Genomic DNA, 21,365 nt, shown 5'->3' on the forward strand with positions numbered 1-21,365 from the left:
GTAAAAGTGTGATCATTTAGGTTTTGGGTGAGTTGGGCTTAAATGTATGTTACTAGCTATAGAGTCGATGGAAAAGAGAAATTTGTTTGGTAGAATAATGGATGATAGTTTGTTAAATTTTTTAAAGAAAGCACATTATATTGGTGGATCATTGTTGTCTTGGAAATTGGTATTATTTTCTAATTTTAAGAGCTATTCCGAGTAATTAGTGCCTTTTATCTCTTAATTGGTCCCTTTTTTTCTTTTTGTGCTAAAAGGTTTCAGGACATGCTTATTTTGGTGGAGCGATGTCTCTGCTGGGGGTTTGATTCGTGTTCTTAACTTCTTATCCATTTTGATTGCCTTATTCTTAGGGAAAAAAAAATGTTAAGGTAAATTGCAAATTATACCTTAAAGTTTGGAATATTTGAATTTTACACCTTAAAAGTTTAGAATTTGGATTTTACCCTTAAAGTTTTGAAGAATTTAGAATTTAATAATGAAAGGCCAACAACAACAACTACCAACTTTAAATATGCAACTTCTAGCATCATAAAAAATGTGTTAAATGCATAATGCTCATACTTTATTAAATCATTCTTGCTACATATTATTGGCAAAAAAGGTATTTTTCTGGTTTCTTGATCAGACTAGATGGTAGGAAAAAGTCAAAAGGAGAAAGAGATATGTTAGGAGGAGAATAGCAACAATGTCGAATGATTGGGCTGGAGAGACGCTTTATATGGCATAGAAGTGTGGGATATGCCGAAGGTCCTTTCTTTATCTATATTAGAGATATATTAGCCTACTTTATGTATATTAGCCATGCTTGCCTTGAATCCAAAGCTACAACAAGCATAAATAAATGGCCAAAATTTACTCCTATTGGGTCTAATATGACAAAATACTCTCGAATGTTCCCTGCAGTGGAAAATATGGTGAAAAAATTACTGCTATATATTGGTGTTTCCAGAAAAGAAGTTACAAAGATTTTTCAGGTTGAATGCAACCTATTATTCAACGAAATCTTTAATCTACTATTAAAACTTACACCTATTATGTACCCTACTTCTCCGAGGGCAACCACTTTACAATTCGGAAGATGTATACCCTTCCTAGACCATTTAGCAGTAAAAAAAAACATTTACATATCTTCAATCTAGAAAATTGTTAATAGTTTTAGTTGAAGATGACTAACCTTTCAAGTCTAGAAACTCATTGAGTACCTGCAGTCTCTGAAATGAATATTCAGTTGATTTATCTTGGAAGTTAAGGCAGTAAGTTCATCTGTTCATGGGACAAGAAAATTTATGGGCATTAACATGAAGTGTAGTTTGAGAGATGGTAAAATTTTCACATGCATCTGCAGGTGCACACACTGGGATACATCTGCGTACATGAAAAGAAAGGATTTAATATTAATCTTTGAGATTGCACTTTCCAAATCATCATCTTTGTTGCCAAAAATATTCACTTGTCTTATAAAGTTTGCTGATTTCAAGTTAATGGATAGTCCTTCAGATGGTGGGTTTCTTATATATCACAAACTGATTTGACCCAGCTAGAAGTAAAATGTGCCTTTAGTCCTAGTAAGGAATGAATTGTTTCAGCAAGGTTCTGAACAGAGTTTCTTGAGTCTCTAATTTATTTTCTTAGGCTGTAATGTATTATAGAAAGTTAGTTTCCACTCTTCAGGTTCTGTCCTCATGTCAATTCTGTAACTGAACATTGCATAAATCAAGTAAATTAATTTATGATACTGTAAATAAATGTGATACATCAAATAATCAATTCATTCATATTGTAGTCACTAATTATTCTGATAATTTTCCACCAAGAAATTTTTGTGGCCTTTTGATAAAGGCAATGGCTTGGATGGTCTTATAACATGACTTTGTACAACAAACTTTTGAAGACATAATTGCATTATTTGAATTTTTTTTTTCTTTTTAAATTTTAATTCTAGCTACACTTGCATAGATGTCAAATTGAGTATACTAGTATTACTTTCTCAAAAAAAGAGTACACCAGTATTAGTAAATATGCGCTTGCAGCATGGTTGTGTTTGAGTATATACCAGTATTAGTATATACGAATATACGATGCACTTGCAGCATGTGTTGTGTTTTATCCATAATTTTATGGGCTGGGTCAAGTTTTCTGTTAAGCACTACTCCGGCTATTTATCAGTTTTTTTTATGTTAATCTCTCCCACAGTGTGGATTAACATTCCTGAATCCTAATTCCTACAGCTCTTTCTTAATTTGTCATATTTTTTTTGTTTAATGAGAACACGTCATTAAATAGATACGTAGAAAGAACACATACATGATATCGATTATAAAAAATAAAAACATTGAACCCTTTTATAATAATGTTGGTTTGACATATTAATGTCTGTCTTTCACTTTGAAAACAAATTGAGCCCTTTTATAAAGTTATTCGATGTTGAAATTTTCCAAGGGGAAGAAAAGAAAGTGTGATCAGATTGTGCTTAAGAACAGACCATTGGGAAATGCCCAATCCTCTTATGGGGGATATGATGATCCCCACTACCATAACCATAATCCAGATGTCTATGCTAATGTTGATGAAGAATGGTTCCAAGGAAGAGATGGATGGGACTAGACATTTCTAACACTTAAAAAAAAATAATAATAAAAAGGTCCAACAAACGTCTTCAGACGTAGCACTCTTATCCTCAACAGTCACATATCTACTCCTTTGTCAGAAACATATCTAAGTGAGCTCACCCATGCAGACAAGTCCCCTACACGGTATGACACTTGTTCATCAGCTCCAACCAAGACCTCTACTCCTAATGCATGTGAACCTTATCCTGACATCCACAATTATTACCATTGCAGAGCTCTATCTGGAAGAAGATACGTCTCCAACCAGGCCCTACTATTTTTGCCACTTGTAAATCCATGGCTTAGGCCCTTACTTTCTTTTGAAATGTATAATGTACATTATCTCTAAGCTTTGTGGTCTATAAATAGAGTCCTTGTAACTCTGAAGAGGCAAGAGAGTGAAGTGAGAAAAGAAAGCCCTTGTAGTAAGATGTGTTTCTTATGTCTAATGTAAAAAAGCTATTGAATCTAATAATATCTCTTAACTTGTTGTATCTTGTGCTGTGTTCCATCCCATATTTTCATGTGATCTTTTACATCTTAGTTATATATGTTATAAACCAGTTTCCATAATCTTCTTACACCCTCTATCTCCGTTTCTTGGTCTCTCTCCCAATACACCTGTACATCTTTAGTTTTAAGAAAATATTATGATGCAACAACATTTGGAAGTTCTAGTTCCCATTCCGAAAAAGGATGAGATCTTGTTTGGGGTCAATATGAAGTTACATTGTAAAGATACACTTTGGGGAATTTTCAGATTTTTGATTAAATTGTGCATCACAGGAGCATAATATTAGTTTTTTTTATTAAAAATAAAAAGGTTGTTTGGTTTCAGAGTACAGTTGACATGGTAAGCTAAAGTCTAATTTAATGTGGGTGCCCTAACTGGGGAAATTAGAGCACTTACATCCGGATTTGAATCACTGAGCAAATATTAAAACAAGGAGAAAGGGAAGTGGATATTGAACCCACAACTTCAACCTCAATCCCATATGAGAGAAGAAGTGTTAGTTCAGCTATAGTTCATTACCCAGAGTCATAAATGATGATTAACTATAACCTTGAAACTAAAATATTAATACATTGTTCAAGAAAAAAATGGCTACAATGCCAGATCTTTAATTGGACAAGAAAAGGGAAGCAACTTCCTTCCCCAAGCTTGGGTATAGAGATAATATTGAGAAATATTATGGTAAATGGTTAACAGTGACAAAATCACTACTACTACTACTACATGAACAAACAACGCCAATGTCGAGGAGATAATGATCATAACCATTCTTAACATTCCACGTCTATCATAGAGAAGATCACTCAAAGAAAGCTGAGTGGAGAGCCCTCACACATTGCTCTGCTTCATTGTCGTTTACAACCAACGAAATATTAACCTGGCCAGCAGAAAAAAACAAAACAGTGAGGCAGATACAGATGTAAACAAATTCTTATTATTTTCAGCAACCTTCCGAGTAACTCCTCAACCTGGAGTTCCATTGATCAATCAAAGAGAGATTCAACAGATGGCCCAACCCCAGAGATTTGGAAGATCTGAGAAGAAAACTACACTTACTAATTTAATTCCTTGATTAAATTACCAAAGGTGCTTTGTGTGTCGAAGTTGAGTAGTGCTAGAGAAAAAATTTAAGAAAGTTATGGTTTCAAACTTTATCTAACCTGTAATTATGATGTTCAAAGACAGAGGGAGAGAAAATAAATAGAAAAAAAAAAAAAAATTATAGATGCACTGGATTACGATAGTTTTATAAAGAGAAATCCCTGTCAGTTCCAAACAGGGGTGGCCTGTCTGTCAGGGTGCTAAGAAACTGAAGCTTAATTCTGATGCTGAAATATGAAACACCCTAAAATAACATATATGCAAAAATAAATAATAAAAAATAAACTGTTGTGAGAGACCTTAGATGCACCCTGTGAGATCATCTGAACATTGACTCCATTTGTTCGCAGAACACTAAATGCCTGCCATAATACACACCCAGTAAGTTAGTAACGTAAAATCAATGTGAAAAGAGACAGCAAGATAAGGGCTAAGCCTTGCAGGATATCAGTGCTATGAAGGCCAATGACTATTCCTTGTTTAATCATTTGCAATTATGTGCGTTTGTATACTGACTACTGAACATGTGTGTTAAATAAAGCTACATGAATGACCAATGAGATCAACAGAAATATAGAAAGAAAATGCCATGGAAAGACAATGGCTTCATATGAAAATTTTCCTCCACTGAATTAATTTTTATTTTTTCAAAAGATAAACTTAACGGAGAAACTTTGACAAAATTGAACATAGGAACTTGTAAGATTTTTATCTTTCTGATAGGTAAATAAATATAGAAACTTGTTATAATTTCCATTCTTCCTCAAAGCTTTTTCCAATCATGTCCAGAAGTTTCCACTATTTACAAAGCATTCAACTTCTTGTAAGAATTCAGTGGAAAAAGTATATGAGAAAAATCTCAAAGAGATTTATATTCCACAAATTTATGGACAGAAGGTAATCCATAAAATCTCTTACAACAGTTAGAGAAAAAAAAAACTCAACAATTGCAATCACCTTAAGAAGTTTCTACAACAATTCAAGAGATATTCTCTAACTAAATCCGCAAAATGTATACAGCACCTTCTCTAGTATCAGTGATGACCTCTGAACATTTCCAATGAGAGAAATGATGGACCTGTGCTGAAGAAGGTTCACAACAGCAACTTTCTCAAGTTCCTCCACAACATGGTCAAGTTCCTGCTCAAAAAATAATAGTATGAGATGAGATAAAAAAAAAATAAATAAAATGCAGTTGCAAAAAAAAAAAAAAAAAAAAAAAAAAAAAAAAAAAAAACACAACTGCTCTGTAGAATAAAATACTAATAGTATATTTAGTACGGTAGGCATGCTCTATGGAGCAGATACAGTAGTTGACTTTATGCAAGAAAGAAATGACTTGCAGGAACACCACAAAATGCCTGGAATTTGAAGCATGTGCTAATTTCAATCGTAAATTTAAACAAAAAATTGTACACATGGAACAAGATATCATACGCTTGCCTGTTGAATCAGCTCTCTGCTCCAAAGCTTTGATGGATCCAATGTCAAGGAAATGCTAACTTCACTAGTAGCTACAACATCAACTGATATGCCCAAATCTTCAAATATTGAGAATACCTGCATGGACATAAACCGTGCAAAAATGAGATTTTGAGTCAACAAAAGGCCAAAAAGCACCCAATCATTAGCTTCTCACCTTAGCAAGGAAGCCATATTGACCAAGCATTCTTGTGCTAACAATATCCAACATAGTTATATTCCGTTTCAAAACAATGCTAGTTAGTACTGCCTGCAATATTGGAGAAAGAAAATTTAATGCTAGTTGGAATCTTCTATACAACATGTAATAACACTCAATTGCTACAAACCTTACTCATATCTCTTGCCCTGGTTATAAGAGTACCTGGAGCTTCAGGGTTGTAAGAGTTTTTAACCCTAACAGGAATATCACCTTCTCTGGCAGGTCTCATGGACTGCGGATGCAAGACCTACAAAAAGGGGGGAGGAGAGGGAAGCTGACAGTCTAAATATCATGTTTATCTTTGCCATAAAGTTTCTGATTTTCTGATTATCTTTATATGTCCAATAAACACAATACTATTTCACAACACAACTGAATGAATGCACCTAGCTTGATCTATTAACAACTTAGCTAGAGTGCAAATTTGATAAGATACAGAAGATGAAGTTAAAAACTTTAGGTTGTTCAAAGTCTCTCAAGCAATTGGAGCAAAGAAATTCAAAAATAACCTGATGCTACACGAACACTAAACATGCTGTGAAACAAGAAACCAAAACTTTTCAGATCACATTTAAGTTTAAGAGCATGCAAAATCCAATTTAACTAGTTGAATAGGGTCAAAACCATGAAATAACATGTAAAACACAGTAAGTCAACTCTTTTGCACCCATGATTGGACTCTTGTCAGGTTAGAGTAAAAAAATTGCCATCTTTAAGTTAGAATAAGATGCATAAATAATCCCAAAGAAGGCAAAAAAAAAAAAAAAAAAAAAAAATAGAGGATGTAAAAAATTTCTGAGTAATTAATATATCATCAACATGACGAAAGCCCAATGTGTTATTGCTTTAATGGCACCTTATAAGATTAAGGTGAAAGTTTGGGTCATGGATTCAAGACCTTCTTGGTACTACTTATAAGTTACCAAAATATATATTGGTATCAACCTTGTGTTTGCAGAACCAACATTGGGTTATTTGAAGGTGAATTCAGCAATCCAACCCCTCGAAAAAAGTGAAAAAAAAAAAAAACCCAACTCCCGCATATTTTCTTTTGAAAAAAAAATAATAAATTAAGCCATAACCACCACTCCAAAGGCACACAATATAGGGAGGTACGTTAAAATTTACACCATGACAATATGGCAGACTAATTTTGGCCTGTTAGGAGCCAAATGAGAAAAGCCAAAAACGATGCAGATTCCGCAGCTTAAATAGGTTAGAGGTTATGAGATAATCTTACTTGAGCACCAAAATATGCAAGTTCTGCAGCCTCATCAAATGTCAAATATGGTACAGGTTTTGCCCGTGGATATATGTTAGGATCGCATGTTAAAACACCATCAACATCCTTCCAAACCTGTAAAGAATTGAAATTCAACTTATTTTAATGGAAGAAAATAAGAAATTATGCAAATGCAAATACAAGAATCCCATTCAAATTTTACGAAGAAGTTGTTAAAATATGACTGTTTTATGCGCTTCAGAAAAAAGATAATAGCCTATATGCATTTATTTTCACCGCTATCTATATATCCTTTGCATGCTTTTGTTATAAAGGTTGGTGTCCAGGCAGCATTTGCAACTCTTTTATTTATTTATTTATTTTATTTTAATATGCAATGCCAGAAAAGAACCTTATACCTTCCCCAGTTCCACTCCACCCCCCATCCATTTAACATCTGAAGCCAAGGCCTTGAGGCTCATCACTAATGCATATGCAAATCTCTTGAAATTTTTTTACATGTAAACCTTAAATATCTGCACTGACCTGTATCTCTCGCAATCCCAATGCTTTACCAATGGCTGTGGCCGTCAAATCGCTACCACCCCTACCCAATGTAGTAACTGCACATGACCTCCAGCCCTACAATCAGGTTTTTTTTTTTTTGATAAGTACAATCAGGAATATAAAAATTATAGCACTATTGTAAATCATCATGGGAAACTCATTTTTTTAGTGGTGCTAACACCCCCAAGTTCTTCCAATAAGATTTTCAAAGCAGTTAGTGAGTAGAAGACCTTTCCAAGGAAGCCAGTAACAATTGGTATAGCAGGATCAAAATCCCAATCACCAAGTAACCTCTTTGCAACAGCTGGATAGGTCGCTTCCAAAATGTCCGCGTTTGTGAAGTCATCTGTGGTTATAATACCAATCTCAAAGGCATCATACTGCCACAAAACAAAAAGTATATAAATTACTCTAACCAAGAATGGTTTTACAAAGGTACTCAAAAGCACAAATCAAAGTCTGACCATTCTCTTCAAAAAAGACTTATTAAGTTCATGTACCAGTCATTAGAGAATAATAAATTGCTAATGCATTGAGAAAATAAGTAAACAGGAAACTACATACTTGCCGAGCTTTAACACCAATTTTCTTCAGATATGCTGCGAATATCCTAGTTGACATGCACTCCCCAAACGAAACTAAATAATCTTTCGTCCGAAGAGTCAACTCTTTCATCATAGCAATTCCCTTCAGAAGCTGCTCCAATTCCTCTAAGTGTGCTGATTTTATTTTTCAGACACAACATCAGATCAGTATGGAGACAAATAAGAACAATCAACCATCATCTGAATCCAACAAATGTACTAAGGATACTGCTGGTACAAGTACTTTAATCTACCTTGACAATAAATCTAAAACTTTCATTGTATAAAGAATGAAACGCGTAATATGAAGAGTAATTGAAGAAATGGACCAATCTTAAGCTACTCACTAGAAATATTCAAACACAAACGTTGTGCTTTAAAGTTTAAAGGTTGTTCAAGTACATATGAGGTTCTTTGTCAAGGTATTATGGTTCACATTGGGGTTCCAAAGCTTGAGAAATAAACCAATCTTTGTCAAGCTGCTCACTAGGAATAAACCAATCCTTAGTCTTATATTTTTTGGGGTTGGCTATCGATCCTCACTAGATTAGTTAGGATCAGTTACATGTATTTTTTTTTCCATCATTCTATTCTATTTAAAATCATACTCTCTCATATGATTCCTTAATTGACAACTAACCAAGTTTGCCTTAATTTTTAATGCCTTTAGTTTTTTTTTTTTTTTTTTCCCTATTTGAAGCAGCTTATGAAGCAAGCTACTCTCGAAACAGACACTAGCAGAATTTGCCAAATCCATATAATTTACATGTACTTTCCTTTAAATGCACCAGTTCTAAAATAAACTTCTTAGTTAAACACAACTCTTCTAGACATATTCAGATTTAGCTACATATTGACATCAAAAAAAGATAGCTGAATATTTTTGACGAGGAACCCCAGAGACTGTCCAGAGCATCATGTCTTTTTATCCAGTTAAACCCCAGACCCATGTAATGCGCCCACATCACAGGGATCAGGTAAGTCATTGGCTTTGCCAATAAGACATGGCCCCTAGAAATTGTTGGCACGCAAGAGGATTCAAACCTTAGACTTGGAGGGAGACTACCACCAAGCCCAAGACCATGACCACTTGAGCCAACCCCTGGGGTTAAGCACTTAAGATACAGCATATCAACATCATAACCATTAAAAAGGACATAATTATAGAGTAACATAACCAAACAGAAACAGCCTATGAAGAAGCAAAACACAAGGATACATAAAACAAATCTCCACCATCACATGACTATAGGCATTACACATAACCCGATTTACATATCACAATATGACTCTAAATTGTTCAAACTGACCACTACAGCCGATTTCACATTCAAGGAAGTAACTCACGTGTGACGGTAGACTTGTCTATTCCAAGCTCTTTCACGGTCCTGAATAAGATAAAAAGGTGAAACAACACATTTAACATATGATTTTACATTTTCACAATACATGGTATTAACAGCAAGAAAACTCAGCCATTCTTGCCTGAGATGCAGTTCTTTTATAAAGCTCAACTCATCAATACTCGACGCGTTAGTAACACCGCAACTAACGGCCTTTTCTCCGGCCTAATAAGAGACAAACGAAAATTTCGATTACCAAAAAAAGAACCTTCAACACAAAAGAAAACGTAACAAGAACACTAAAAATGTATATATCATAATGAATTTTATACCAATAAAAGTTTGTTAGTTGTCTTTCCCATCGCCGAGAGCACGATTACCGGCCTCTCATTGGGGAAGCTGAGTATAAGCTCAGCAACCTCTCTCATTCTCTCTGCAGAGGCCACTGATGAGCCTCCGAATTTCATGACACACGTTAATTGATTCTCCGCTTCGGCGAAACTTTGATTCTTCGTTTCCTTCTTGTCAAGAACATCCACAAGCCTTCCGTCGCAACTCACTCTCAAAACTCTACTCCTAAGGCAACTTCTCGCACTCGCATTCGAAAATTCCGAAAATTCTGCCACCGAAGCTACTGAACTAGCAAAATGAAGCCGCTGCGACCGTACAGGCAAGCAACACGAAGATCCTCCTCCTCGCAATGAAACAGGACAGAGCGTTTTAACTCCGCTGAATTGCAAACCAGCCGCCATGCTTAATTAGCTCAAAACTGAGTTTTAATGTAGCAAAATTTGTAGCGAAATGAGGCTAATGCAATGGATCTAAGTCTAACAGGTTGTTTCGACGAATAGGTACAAAATTCAAGTAAGAGCTCAGAGATCTGAATCCGCAGAACTAGAAATTTCAACAAAATTTGCTTCAATCTTCAGTAGCTCGATCTGCAAATTCCAATGATCAATCAAAATCATTCAAAAACAAACAAATAAAAAAAAATGTTCAATAATAAAAGATTAAACGGCGCTGTATATTTCAATGAAAGAAAATGCAACCAGAGAAAAAAAAATTGATGATTAGTACCTGGAGACAGAGCTACGAAGAGAGAAATGCAAGAGTTGGTTCAAAACGCAGAGCTTCGAAGAAGAGAAAATTGGTTGAGTTTTCACTCCGACTTTATTTTATTTTTGAGTGCAGAAGTTTGAAGCCCTGAAGTGAATAAATGTGAGAAAAATGCGACTCAGAAGAAAAACCCGGCGGCGCGGCCTCTCTTCAACGTAAAAGACCGTTTGAATGCCAAAACGGGGTGTTGTGTTGTTGTTTTCTTTTTGGCGTTATATATATACTAGTATTTATAGTGCGCTTTTTTTTTCTTTTCTATTTTTATTTATTTATTTGAGTTTTGGAGTTTTTCTCTTTTTCGACGACTACTACTTTGCTCGGTAAAACCCTTGCGAGGTTTCTGCTGAAACGGACGGTCCAGATTGAATCGTGGCATTTGTAACAGTGGCAATACTTGTAAATTGAGAATTGTCGTTGACACGCTACCAGAAGCCGCGTCGGATTTGTCAGAACAGAGATACTACTCTTTGCTAGTTTTAAAGGAAATTTCTCAGTTCGGTGTGCGAAGAAATGGAATTCCTTTTAATGAATTTAATAAATAGATTTTATAATAAATGAGAGAGAAGAGGGCACTATTCTCAACGTACCTAAGAATTACTCATTTTTTAAAATATTTTATGTAAGATGATAATGTAATTAATTTTGTTAACAGTCATTTTTTATGTTTCCTATTGAAAGTGATGGAACTGACGAATTCAACCTCCCTGAATGACCTCACCAAGACTAACGAATCTGTTCTTTGCGACGAACTAACCACATGTCCATATCACTAACGAAAGTAACGAAGCCATTCAATGCAGCCAATAATGTCCCAAGCGATTATAAAACCAGCTGTACAGACCGTTAAAAGCTTCACTAAGGCCCACATTACTGAGCATGAAATGTTGCCAAGAGAGACATTAAAGCCACATTAACTACTACAACGGCTAGGGGCTGTGGAAACATATATAAAGCCCTCACAGCTCCAATACAAGGTACATAGACACCCCAAAAAGCACTACTAGCTATTTTGATACTCTGTTATTTCCCAAAAGCTTTCTTATATTAACTTTGGCATCGGAGACGTTGTGGCAGGCACCACACCGGTGACCACCTTAAGGGAATTATCTTACCCTTCTCACGGTGTCATTGACAAACATTCGACTCCATCTAGACGTACTTACAACAACTGACAAATCTGCACTTCATCAATTTGACGCCGTCTATGGGGACGACATTCTTTCGTACTCTGGTTCGAAAATGTAGTTTCCAATCAACCTCTACATTCAAATGGAGTCCAACCAAGATTCAACAGCCTTAGCTCAGCAAGTCCAGGCCCTTCCGGCCATCGTTGCGGCCACCGTCAAAGAGCTCACCAAACAGAATCAGGAAATGAGACTACGGCTTCAACAGGAGGAGAACCGGTCCAGAGCCAACCAGGAGGATGAGGGAGATAGCCATAGAAGAGGTGATCGTTGAGGACCTACTACTCCAGATGAACAAAACTCAGATCTTCTTTGAGAGATGAGGAAGGAGATGGACGAACTGAGAAACACCATTAAGGGGAAAACGGACTGAAGTTTGGATAGAATGGTCAGGGCAACAAACTCGCCCTTCATTTCGGAGGTCTTGGAATGCCCAGTGCCTTCGAAATTTCGGTTGCCTCAGCTTGAACCGTTTGACGGACTTAAAGACCCTCAGGACCACTTCAACACCTTCAAGACGACGCTAGGCCTTCAACAACCTCCTGACAAGATACTGTGTCGTTCCTTCCCCACCACTCTCAAAGGAGCAGCAAGAGAGTGGTTCACAAAGTTGCCAACTTCGTCCATCGATAGCTTCGAGCAGTTGAGCAACACCTTTTTACGCCACTTCGTCGGGGGACAATGCCCTAAGAGGCCAACAGATCACTTACTCACCATTAGACAAGGGGAGAAAGAAACCCTGAGGTCATACGTGAAACGCTTTACTCGGGAGACCTTGGAAGTAAATGAAGTTGACGACAAGGTGCAGTTGACGAACTTTAAGGCGGGGTTGAAGTCCAGAGAGTTCGTGGTTTCACTCACGAAGAATCCTCTAAAGACGATGGCAGAGATGCTCTTGAAAGCACAGAAGTACATGAACATTGAAGACGCATTAGCTGCCATAAAGGACGTAGAAAAGCAGGGAGACATACGAAGAAAGGAGGACAATCATAGAGGACAAAAAAATGAGCGTCCAAATCGTCGGACCAATGACAGGGGTAAAAGGAAAGACGAAAAAACCCCTCAAACGGTAAATTCACTCCTTTAGTTATGTTTGTTGACAAAATTTTGGCGCAGATTAAGGATGAGCATTACCTCAAATAGCCAAGGCCATTACATTCGTCCCCCAACGTCCGTGACAAGAAAAAGTACTGTCGGTTCCACAAGGATCATGGCCACTACACAAAAGATTGCAGAGACCTAAAAGAACAGATAGAGGAGTTTATAGGGAAAGGGAAACTGCAGAAGTATGTGAAAAATGGAGAATCCAGTAGATTCAGAGATGATAACAAGAACCAGCGAGAATTTTCACCCAATGATAAGGATCGCATGTCCCAACGCCCACCAAATGTGATCGGGGAGATCAAGACGATCACAAGTGGCCCATCCACGGGTGGGTCATTCAAATCCCTCAAGAAAGCGTATCAAAGGCAAGTGAACAACATCCACAGGATGCCCCCATTTAAATAAAGACGGACGGACCGAGACATGTGTTTCTCAGAAGAAGATGCTAGGGGGGTGAAGCAACCTCATGACGATCCTTTGGTCATAATGCTCGTGATAAAAGGATTCAATACCAGGAGAATCCTCGTGGATAATGGTAACTTGGCAAACATCATCTACCTCTCTACTTTCCAACAGCTGAAGCTAGATCCAGGAAGGTTACGCCCGTTTGACTCTCCCCTCATCAGTTTTCGTGGAGACAGGGTGTATCCCAAAGGCATAATGACGCTGACGGTGATAGTGAGGACTTACCTGAGACAGTTGACTCGCTAGCTGGACTTTTTGGTGGTAGACTGCCTTCATCTTACAATGTGATCATTGGGAGACCTACTCTTAACCACTGGAAGGCAGCCACATCTACTTATTGCTTGAAGGTAAAGTTCCCAATAGAGAACAGTGTGGGCGAGGTGAAAGAAGACCAAGTATTAGCCAGGGAATGCTACCAAACAGTGTTAGCTACAAAAGAAAATCATACCTGGATGATCGAGGAGAAGGAGGAAGATAAAGTGGAAGCCTTGGAGATAGTGGAGTTGGTTAAAGGCAAGACAGCAAAAACAACCAGAATAGGGACGACACTAAGTCCTGAGATGAAGACGAGACTCGTCCAGTTCCTTAAAGAGAAACTGGATGTCTTCGCATGGAGTCACGAGGACATGCCAGGTATATCCTCAAAAGTCATCCAACATAAGCTAAGTGTGGATCTAGAGATGAAATCCGTCTAGCAAAAACGACGAGTCTTCACTCCAGAACGAAATCAAGCAGTTAGAGACGAGGTTAACAAGTTGTTATCAGCTGGCTTTATTCGAGAGGTTTACTATCCAGAATGGCTTGCTAACGTCGTCCTAGTGAAGAAAGCAAATGGGAAATGGAGAATGTGCGTGGACTTCACGAACCTGAATAAAGCCTACCCAAAAGATAGTTTCCCTCTGCCAAGGATAGACTAGCTAGTGGATTCTATTACCGGGCATAGGTTACTGATGTTCATGGACGCCTTCTCAAGGTTCAACCAAATAAAAATGGCTAAAGAGGACCAAGAGAAAACCGCTTTCATCACGAGTCAAGGGCTCTACTACTACAAGGTAATGCCCTTCAGACTGAAAAATGCAGAAACAACTTACCAGAGGTTAGTGAACAAAATGTTTAGCAAGCAAATCGAGAGAAATATGGAAGTGTACATGAACGACATGCTCGTTAAGAGCAAGGAGGAGCTTGCCCAACTAGACGATCTTAAGGAAACATTTGCCACACTCAGACAGTACCAAATGAAGTTGAACCCCAGCAAGTGCATCTTTGGAGTAGCCTCGGGGAAGTTCCTAGGATTCATGGTATCCCAAAGGGGGATAAAAGCAAACTTGGAGAAGGTACGAGCCATACTCGATATGGCATCACCCAAGACCGTCAAAGAAGTCCAGAAGCTCATAGGAAGAATAGCAGTACTCAACAAGTTCGTCTCTAAAGCAACGGACAAATGTGTGCCCTTCTTCAAGGCACTGAACCAAGCTTTTGCCTGGACTGATGAGTGTGAGGCAGAGTTTCAAGAACTCAAGCGCTACCTGAACAATCCACCTATCCTAAGTCCGTCCAAGGAAGGAGAAAATCTATATTTGTATTTAGCAGTATCAGCCACAGCTGTGAGCACAGCCCTGATTTGAGAAGAGGACAAGAAACAACTCCTAGTTTACTACGTCAGTCAAGCTTTCCAAGGAGCAAAAGCTAGGTATCCCAAGATCGAAAAGATTGCATTTGCACTGATAGTAGCTTCGCGCAAGATGCGACCGTACTTTTAGGCAAACCCCATCCTGGTAATGACAAACAACCCATCAGGAAGTCCAAACCCGAGGCAGTTGGGAGAATGGTCCAATGGGCAATCAAGCTCAGCCAGTTCGACATCAAGTACCACCCCAAGACAGCCATCAAGGCATAGGCTCTGGTGGACTTCATCGCCGAATTCACCCTTCCAGACAAAGACAGCCCCATGGACGAGACAGAAAGGTGGACGATACAGACCGATAGTTCGTCAGCCCAAAAGAGGGGGGGAGTAGGGGTCGTCATCACTACCCCAGAAGGAGGAACGCTTAAGTATAGAGTTCAACTAAAATTCCCAGCCACCAATAACGAGGTCGAGTACGAAGGTGTACTGACGAGGCTAAGAGTCAGAAAAGCACTAGGAGCTAAAAACTTGCCCCTTCAGAGCAATTCTAAGCTGGTAATAGGGCAAACAAAAGAGGAGTATGAAGCAACGGAGGAAAGAATGCAAAAGTACCTCAGGCTGATGGAGCGTCTGACACAGGAGTTTGATAAGGTGGAGATCGTGCACATTCGCAGGAGCCAAAACATGATAGCAAATGAAATCGCAAAACTAGCATCGTTAAAAGAAGGATCAACATGCATGGGCTTAGAGATGGAAGCCTAGGAACGCCCTAGTATTGAAGAAATCTCTACATTTGCAGTCCAGAACACAAGCAACTAGATGACCCCGATCATATCATTCCTTCAAGATAGCCATCTCCCACAAGACGTTGAAAGGCCAGGAAAGTCAGGAAGAGAGCAGCCAGAGTCACGATCCTGAATGACATCTTGTACAAAAGGGGCTTTTCCATGCCTTACTTGAAGTGCGTAGACGAAGAAGAAGAAGCCAAGTATATTCTGAAAGAGATTCATGAAGGGTTGTGCGGAGACTATGCGGGCCCCAGGTCCTTGGTGGCCTACTATGTAGGTGGACGCGAGGGAGCTCGTCAAGAAGTGCGACAAGTGCCAGAGGTTTGGAAATGTCCAACGCCTTCCAGCCAAGAGACTGATGACGATATCCTCCCCTTGGCCATTTGCACAATAGGGAATTGACATCGTCGATCCACTAGTCACTATTGATTATTTCACAAAATGGGTTGAAGCGAAAGCATTAGCAACCATCACTGAAGCAAAATCCAGAGCTTGTATGAAAGAACACAATTTGCAAGTTCAGGATTCCACAGACGATCATATCAGATAATGGGTGGCAATCTGATAGTTAGATCTTGAAGGGGTGTGTAGAGATCATACGGGCCCCAGGTCCTTGGTAAGTAAGGTCATCAGAACTGGTTACTTCTGGCCTACTATGCAGGTGGACGCGAGGGAGCTCGTTAAGAAGTGCGACAAGTGCCAGAGGTTTAGGAATATCCAACACCTTCCAGTCGAGAGACTGACGACGATATCCTCCCCTTGGCCATTTGCACAATGGAGAATTGACATCGTCGACCCATTGCCCTAAGGTAAAGGACAAGTAAAGTTCCTACTAGTCACTATTGATTATTTCACAAAATGGGTTGAAGCAGAGGCATTAGCAACCATCACTGAAGCAAAAATCCAGAGCTTTGTATGGAAGAACATAATTTGCAGGTTCGGGATTCCACGGACAATCATATCAGATAATGGGTGGCAATTCAACAGTTAGAACTTCAAGGATTTTTGTTCAGGTCTAGGGATCAAGAACCAATTCTCATCCCCAGGACATCCATAAGCAAATGGACAGACGGAGGTGACTAATCGAACACTGCTCAAGGTCATCAAAGCCAAGCTAGATGATACTAAGGGGGCCTGGCCTGAAGAATTACCCAATGTCTTGTGGGCCTACAGAACTACAACCAGAACCCCGACAGGAGAAACCCCTTCAAACTCACTTACGGCACCAAAGCTGTAATCCCGGTCAAGGTGGGGATAACTAGCGTCATACGAGAAATGTTTCACGAAGAAAGCAATGACGATCAACTAAAAGTCAACCTGGATTGCTTGGACGAGATCAAGGATGAAGCTTCAAGCAAAATGACCAAGTACCAACAGAAGATGGCCGAGTACTACAACAAAAGAGTGACGCTCAGACGACTTGACATAGGGGATCTTGTTCTATGCAAAGTCACCCCAACAACCAAAGATCCTGTCCAAGGGAAACTTGGCCCAACTTGGGAAGGACCCTACCGGATCGTCCATTACTCCAAACAAGGGAGCTATTACTTGGAGACCTTAGACGGACAGAGATTGCCACGACCATGGAACATTGAGCATTTAAAGAAATACTACCAATAGATGTAACAGAAAGTTGTATTCGTTATTGAAAGTAATAAAAGGGCTATTCAGCCAATGATTCAATACAAGCAAGCCTAGTAGCCTAAAAGTCAAGTAGAAAAATGGCTAAGTAACAAGATTCTGCATTGACGGATGTAAGTTACTAACGAAGCCATAAAAATGACAAGATCCCTTAAATGGGTGTAAGTCAAAAAAATGGCTAAGTAACAACATTCCGCATTGACGGATGTAAATTACTAACAAAGCCATAAAAATGACAAAATCCCTAAATTGGTGTAAGTAAAAAAATGGCTAAGTAACAAGATTCCGTCTAGACGGATGTAAGTTACTGACAAAGCCAAAAAATGACAAGATCCCTTAAATGGGTGTAAGTAAAAAAAAAAAAGCTAAGTAACAAGATTCCGCATTGACGGATGTAAGTTACTAACGAACCCAAAGAACAACAAAATCCCTTAAAAGGAAATAAGTCATAAAAAAAATGGTCAAGTAACAAAATTCCGCCTAGACGGATATAAGTTACTGACGAAGGCAAAGAATGACAAATCCCTCAAGAGGGTGCAAGTCATAAAATAACAAAAGTGCAGGCAAGTAATTTGGCTAAGTACAAGGTAAGGACGCTAGAAGAAAAAACCTAAGGAACAGAAGTACAGGCAAGTAAGTATGCAATTACAAATATAATTAAGAGCCCAAAAACTTGGGGCAGTTACCATTGTTTTCACATTAAAGCTAAAAACCCATAAATACAAGGTTAAAGGCATTGTTCCCAAATTCTAATGAAAATATTGTTCTCAAAATAGACTTAAAAAGCCCAAAAAACACATTGGGCACTTACCAAAAAAAAAAAAAAAAAGTAAAATAAAGTAATAGGTTCAAGCATTAGCAACTGCATCATCACCAGCTGAAGGAGGAAGAGCACTTTCGGGGGCGTCACCATCAGGGGCTTTGGAGCGGGAGGCCTCGTCAACAGCCATCTCCTTGTCTACCTCTTCGAGGTCTAGGTTCTCCAAATCTACTCCAAAAGGGTGCTTGATAAAGTATCACCTCAAAAGCTCGAACCCTTTGAAGTACTAGCTGAAGAGCACAGTATTGTACTCTTCAATCTGCTGGAAACCCTCGACAGCCTTAGTAGTTATGGTTTTGATCTTCTCCTTGGCAACCAGGAGTTGCTCGTCTTTCTCCAAAGTTAACTATCGTTCAAATCTAAGATCGTCACCCAGGGTCTTGACCTTTTCCTTGGCAAGGTTAGCTTCATTCATGGCAGTTATCAAGTCTTTCTTCAACTTCGAGTTCTCTGCCTCCAAGGCCACCACTCGAGACACTGCAGACTCAACCTTCGCCTCCTGAGTAAGATACTCCGAGGTAAGGTGGAGACTCTCCCGCTGCACCTAGAAGAAAGGAATCAGATCTCAAAAAAAAAAAAAAAAAGGGATGAATTGGCACAAGTGCATTACCTAGATGACAACCCATAAGCTCACTTAGAGACAAACTTGAAAATACCTTCATCTCCTCAGCAGTAAAAGTCTCTTGTGCTCTAGCCGTTGCGACCTCAGCATCGTCCTAGACATTGGACGGACAAGAGTCAGCCTTCTCCTTCCCCTTGTCACCAGTCCGCTGCCTCTTCCGTTGGGGAGGGATTTCTTCAATCGAGGTAGTTGGGGAGGCCATCCTCATCGTCTCGATGCTAGGAGTAATCGGGGGAGCAAGAGTGACAAAGGCACCCTTGTCCATCACCCTCATAGTTTTGGCCCCAAGATTGGACAGGGGCTTGTTCTTCTTAGCCCTCATTCGGGCATACATTCCCTGGTTGAATTTGGTCGTCATTCCTGCCATAGGAAAACACTTGTAAAAAAAAAAAAATTTAAAAAAAGGGGGAAGAAAGAAGGCAACAGAATCAAAACAGACGAACCTAACACTTACTCTTTTTCTCTTCAATAGCTATATTCCGCAGGACGTAGGCAAACAGTTCTAGACTAAGACAATAGAAGGCAAGAGTTCACAGATCCACCAGATCGTCAAAGTCCTCGATCGTCCTCGCATACTTAATCGCCTTCTCAACGTGTCCCTTGTACCTGCTCTTAAGCTTGGGCTGTCTCTTAACTGCACAAAACAGTGGCAAGGGAGTTAGTGACGATGAAATGATCACGATGAAAATTAAGGAGCTAGGAGAAACAATGACGCACCTAAGTTTGGGGTACCCCACCGACAGAGCAACCTTGGGAGATCACCCCAAACCTCGTCAGAGGGAGTCTCCCAGTCGTCCCTGGACACAAAAAAAAAAAATCTTGACTTTCAGTATCTGAAGGGCGAAGGCAAGTCCCGGACGATCCTAGTTCTCCTCTCCTATGGCAACAGCTCGTAATACCATGCTCCTTAGACTCCTTCAAACGATATAGGTAGACGAGCTCATCCACCCTGATCATATCTTCATCCGTAGCAGCCAGCCATATCCCCATATAGCTGACTACTATCCTCCACGAATTGGGCATAAGTTGCCCAGGAGCAATACCAAAATGATTTAACAACTCCATTATAAAGGGGTGGACAGGGAGTCTAAGCCCATACAGGAAGGTAGCCTCGTAGAAGCATACCTCCCTAGGGAAGAAGTGGCAAGCTCGTTCCTTCTCACGGGGTAGACGAACCCTAACCCTATCCGGAAATTGAAATCTATCCTTGAACCTAGAAAGTGTCTCACCGTCCAAACCGCACTCCTCCTCAAGGGCATGGAAAGCCCTAACCTCACGAGGGGCAGAGACGGCGGTATCCCCCTCCACGGGTTTATCACTGGACGATAACCCGATTTCTAACTAGCTCAACCTCACCTTAGACATTCTCCCTCGCTCTCTCACCAAATTCTCAAACCAGTCAATTGACTAACGAAGCAAAGGCAGCAAATCAGCCAATGCAACACTCAAACTATTACCCTCAAAAACAAAATTCTCAAGGTGTGGGAAAACACCTAAGGAACCCCCCAAATGCGCAAAAAGGAAAGAAATCGAGGGGTAGGCTATCCTAACCTTAGAGCTACTAACCATGGAAAACCAGGAAACAAAGAGAAAAGGATGAATCCTAAAAACCCCAAAGACTGAAACCCAAAAACAAACACAAAAGAAAAGGGAGAGAAAATCAGAAATTCACCATAGTTTATGTCTACGCCAAAAAGAGAACAGAAGCAAAAAGTAAGAAGAAAGACATACCTCAAAAGAAAAATGCAGAAAGCTCAACTATGCACCAATTCGAAGAAGAATCGCAGAGAAAGATTGGAGAAGAAAATACTCAGAGCAATGATTGGGAGTTTGGGAAAGGTAAAGTGAGAAGAGGAGAAGTTTAAAAACCAAGGCTCAAAAAACTGAAATTCAACAGGAAACCCAAGAGTCATACAAATTGGAGCATTAACTCCACTGATCAGAATGGGCCACATGGCCACAACGCGTGTGGCGCCGCCACTACGCATTTAATGCGGAGCGAAATCCCAAGAGTCATGTACAGCCTAAGGACCTTTCATCTTCTATGATCGTCATGACACGTCACGACGACCACAAAATCTGGGGGCAGCTGATGGGACTGACAAATTCAACCTCCCTAAATGACCTCACCAAGACCAACGAGTCTATCCTCTGTGACGAGCTAACCACATGTCCATATCACTGACGAAAGTAACGAAGCCATTCAATGCAGCCAATAATGTCCCAAGCAATTACAAGACCAGGTGTACAGACCGTTAGAAGCCTTATTAAGGCCCACATTACTGAGCATGAAACGTTGCCAAGAGAGACATTAAAGCCACATTAACTACTACAACGGTTAGGGCTTGTGGAAACATATATAAAGCCCTCACAG

General features: G+C 39.4%; 2 protein-coding genes across 3 annotated transcripts; one reads left to right on the plus strand and one right to left on the minus strand.

Moving 5' to 3' along the window:
• Positions 1-3,658: 3,658 nt before the first annotated feature.
• LOC126714516 (aspartokinase 2, chloroplastic-like) lies at positions 3,659-10,946 on the minus strand. 2 transcript variants are annotated; one of them, XM_050414698.1, is made up of 14 exons: positions 10,705-10,946; positions 9,960-10,565; positions 9,770-9,852; positions 9,632-9,672; positions 8,265-8,419; positions 7,931-8,080; positions 7,680-7,775; positions 7,152-7,268; positions 6,039-6,158; positions 5,867-5,959; positions 5,671-5,787; positions 5,251-5,367; positions 4,527-4,589; positions 3,659-4,003 (listed from the first exon to the last, which is right to left on the minus strand). In XM_050414698.1, the coding sequence occupies exons 2-14, from the start codon at positions 10,377-10,379 to the stop codon at positions 3,926-3,928; spliced, it is 1,650 nt and encodes a 549-aa protein (XP_050270655.1). In that variant the 5' UTR covers positions 10,380-10,565; positions 10,705-10,946; the 3' UTR covers positions 3,659-3,925. The 2 variants fall into 2 exon arrangements, with proteins under 2 accessions (XP_050270655.1, XP_050270654.1); XM_050414697.1 differs by having other exon boundaries at positions 5,665-5,787.
• Positions 10,947-12,312: 1,366 nt separating this feature from the next.
• Positions 12,313-14,191, plus strand: LOC126701998 (uncharacterized). The gene is made up of 4 exons (XM_050400540.1): positions 12,313-12,996; positions 13,071-13,396; positions 13,547-13,627; positions 13,711-14,191. The coding sequence occupies exons 1-4, from the start codon at positions 12,313-12,315 to the stop codon at positions 14,189-14,191; spliced, it is 1,572 nt and encodes a 523-aa protein (XP_050256497.1).
• The last annotated feature ends 7,174 nt before the right edge of the window (positions 14,192-21,365 follow it).

This window comes from Quercus robur, chromosome 2 (assembly GCF_932294415.1).
Source record: "Quercus robur chromosome 2, dhQueRobu3.1, whole genome shotgun sequence".
Lineage (NCBI taxonomy): Eukaryota > Viridiplantae > Streptophyta > Magnoliopsida > Fagales > Fagaceae > Quercus > Quercus robur.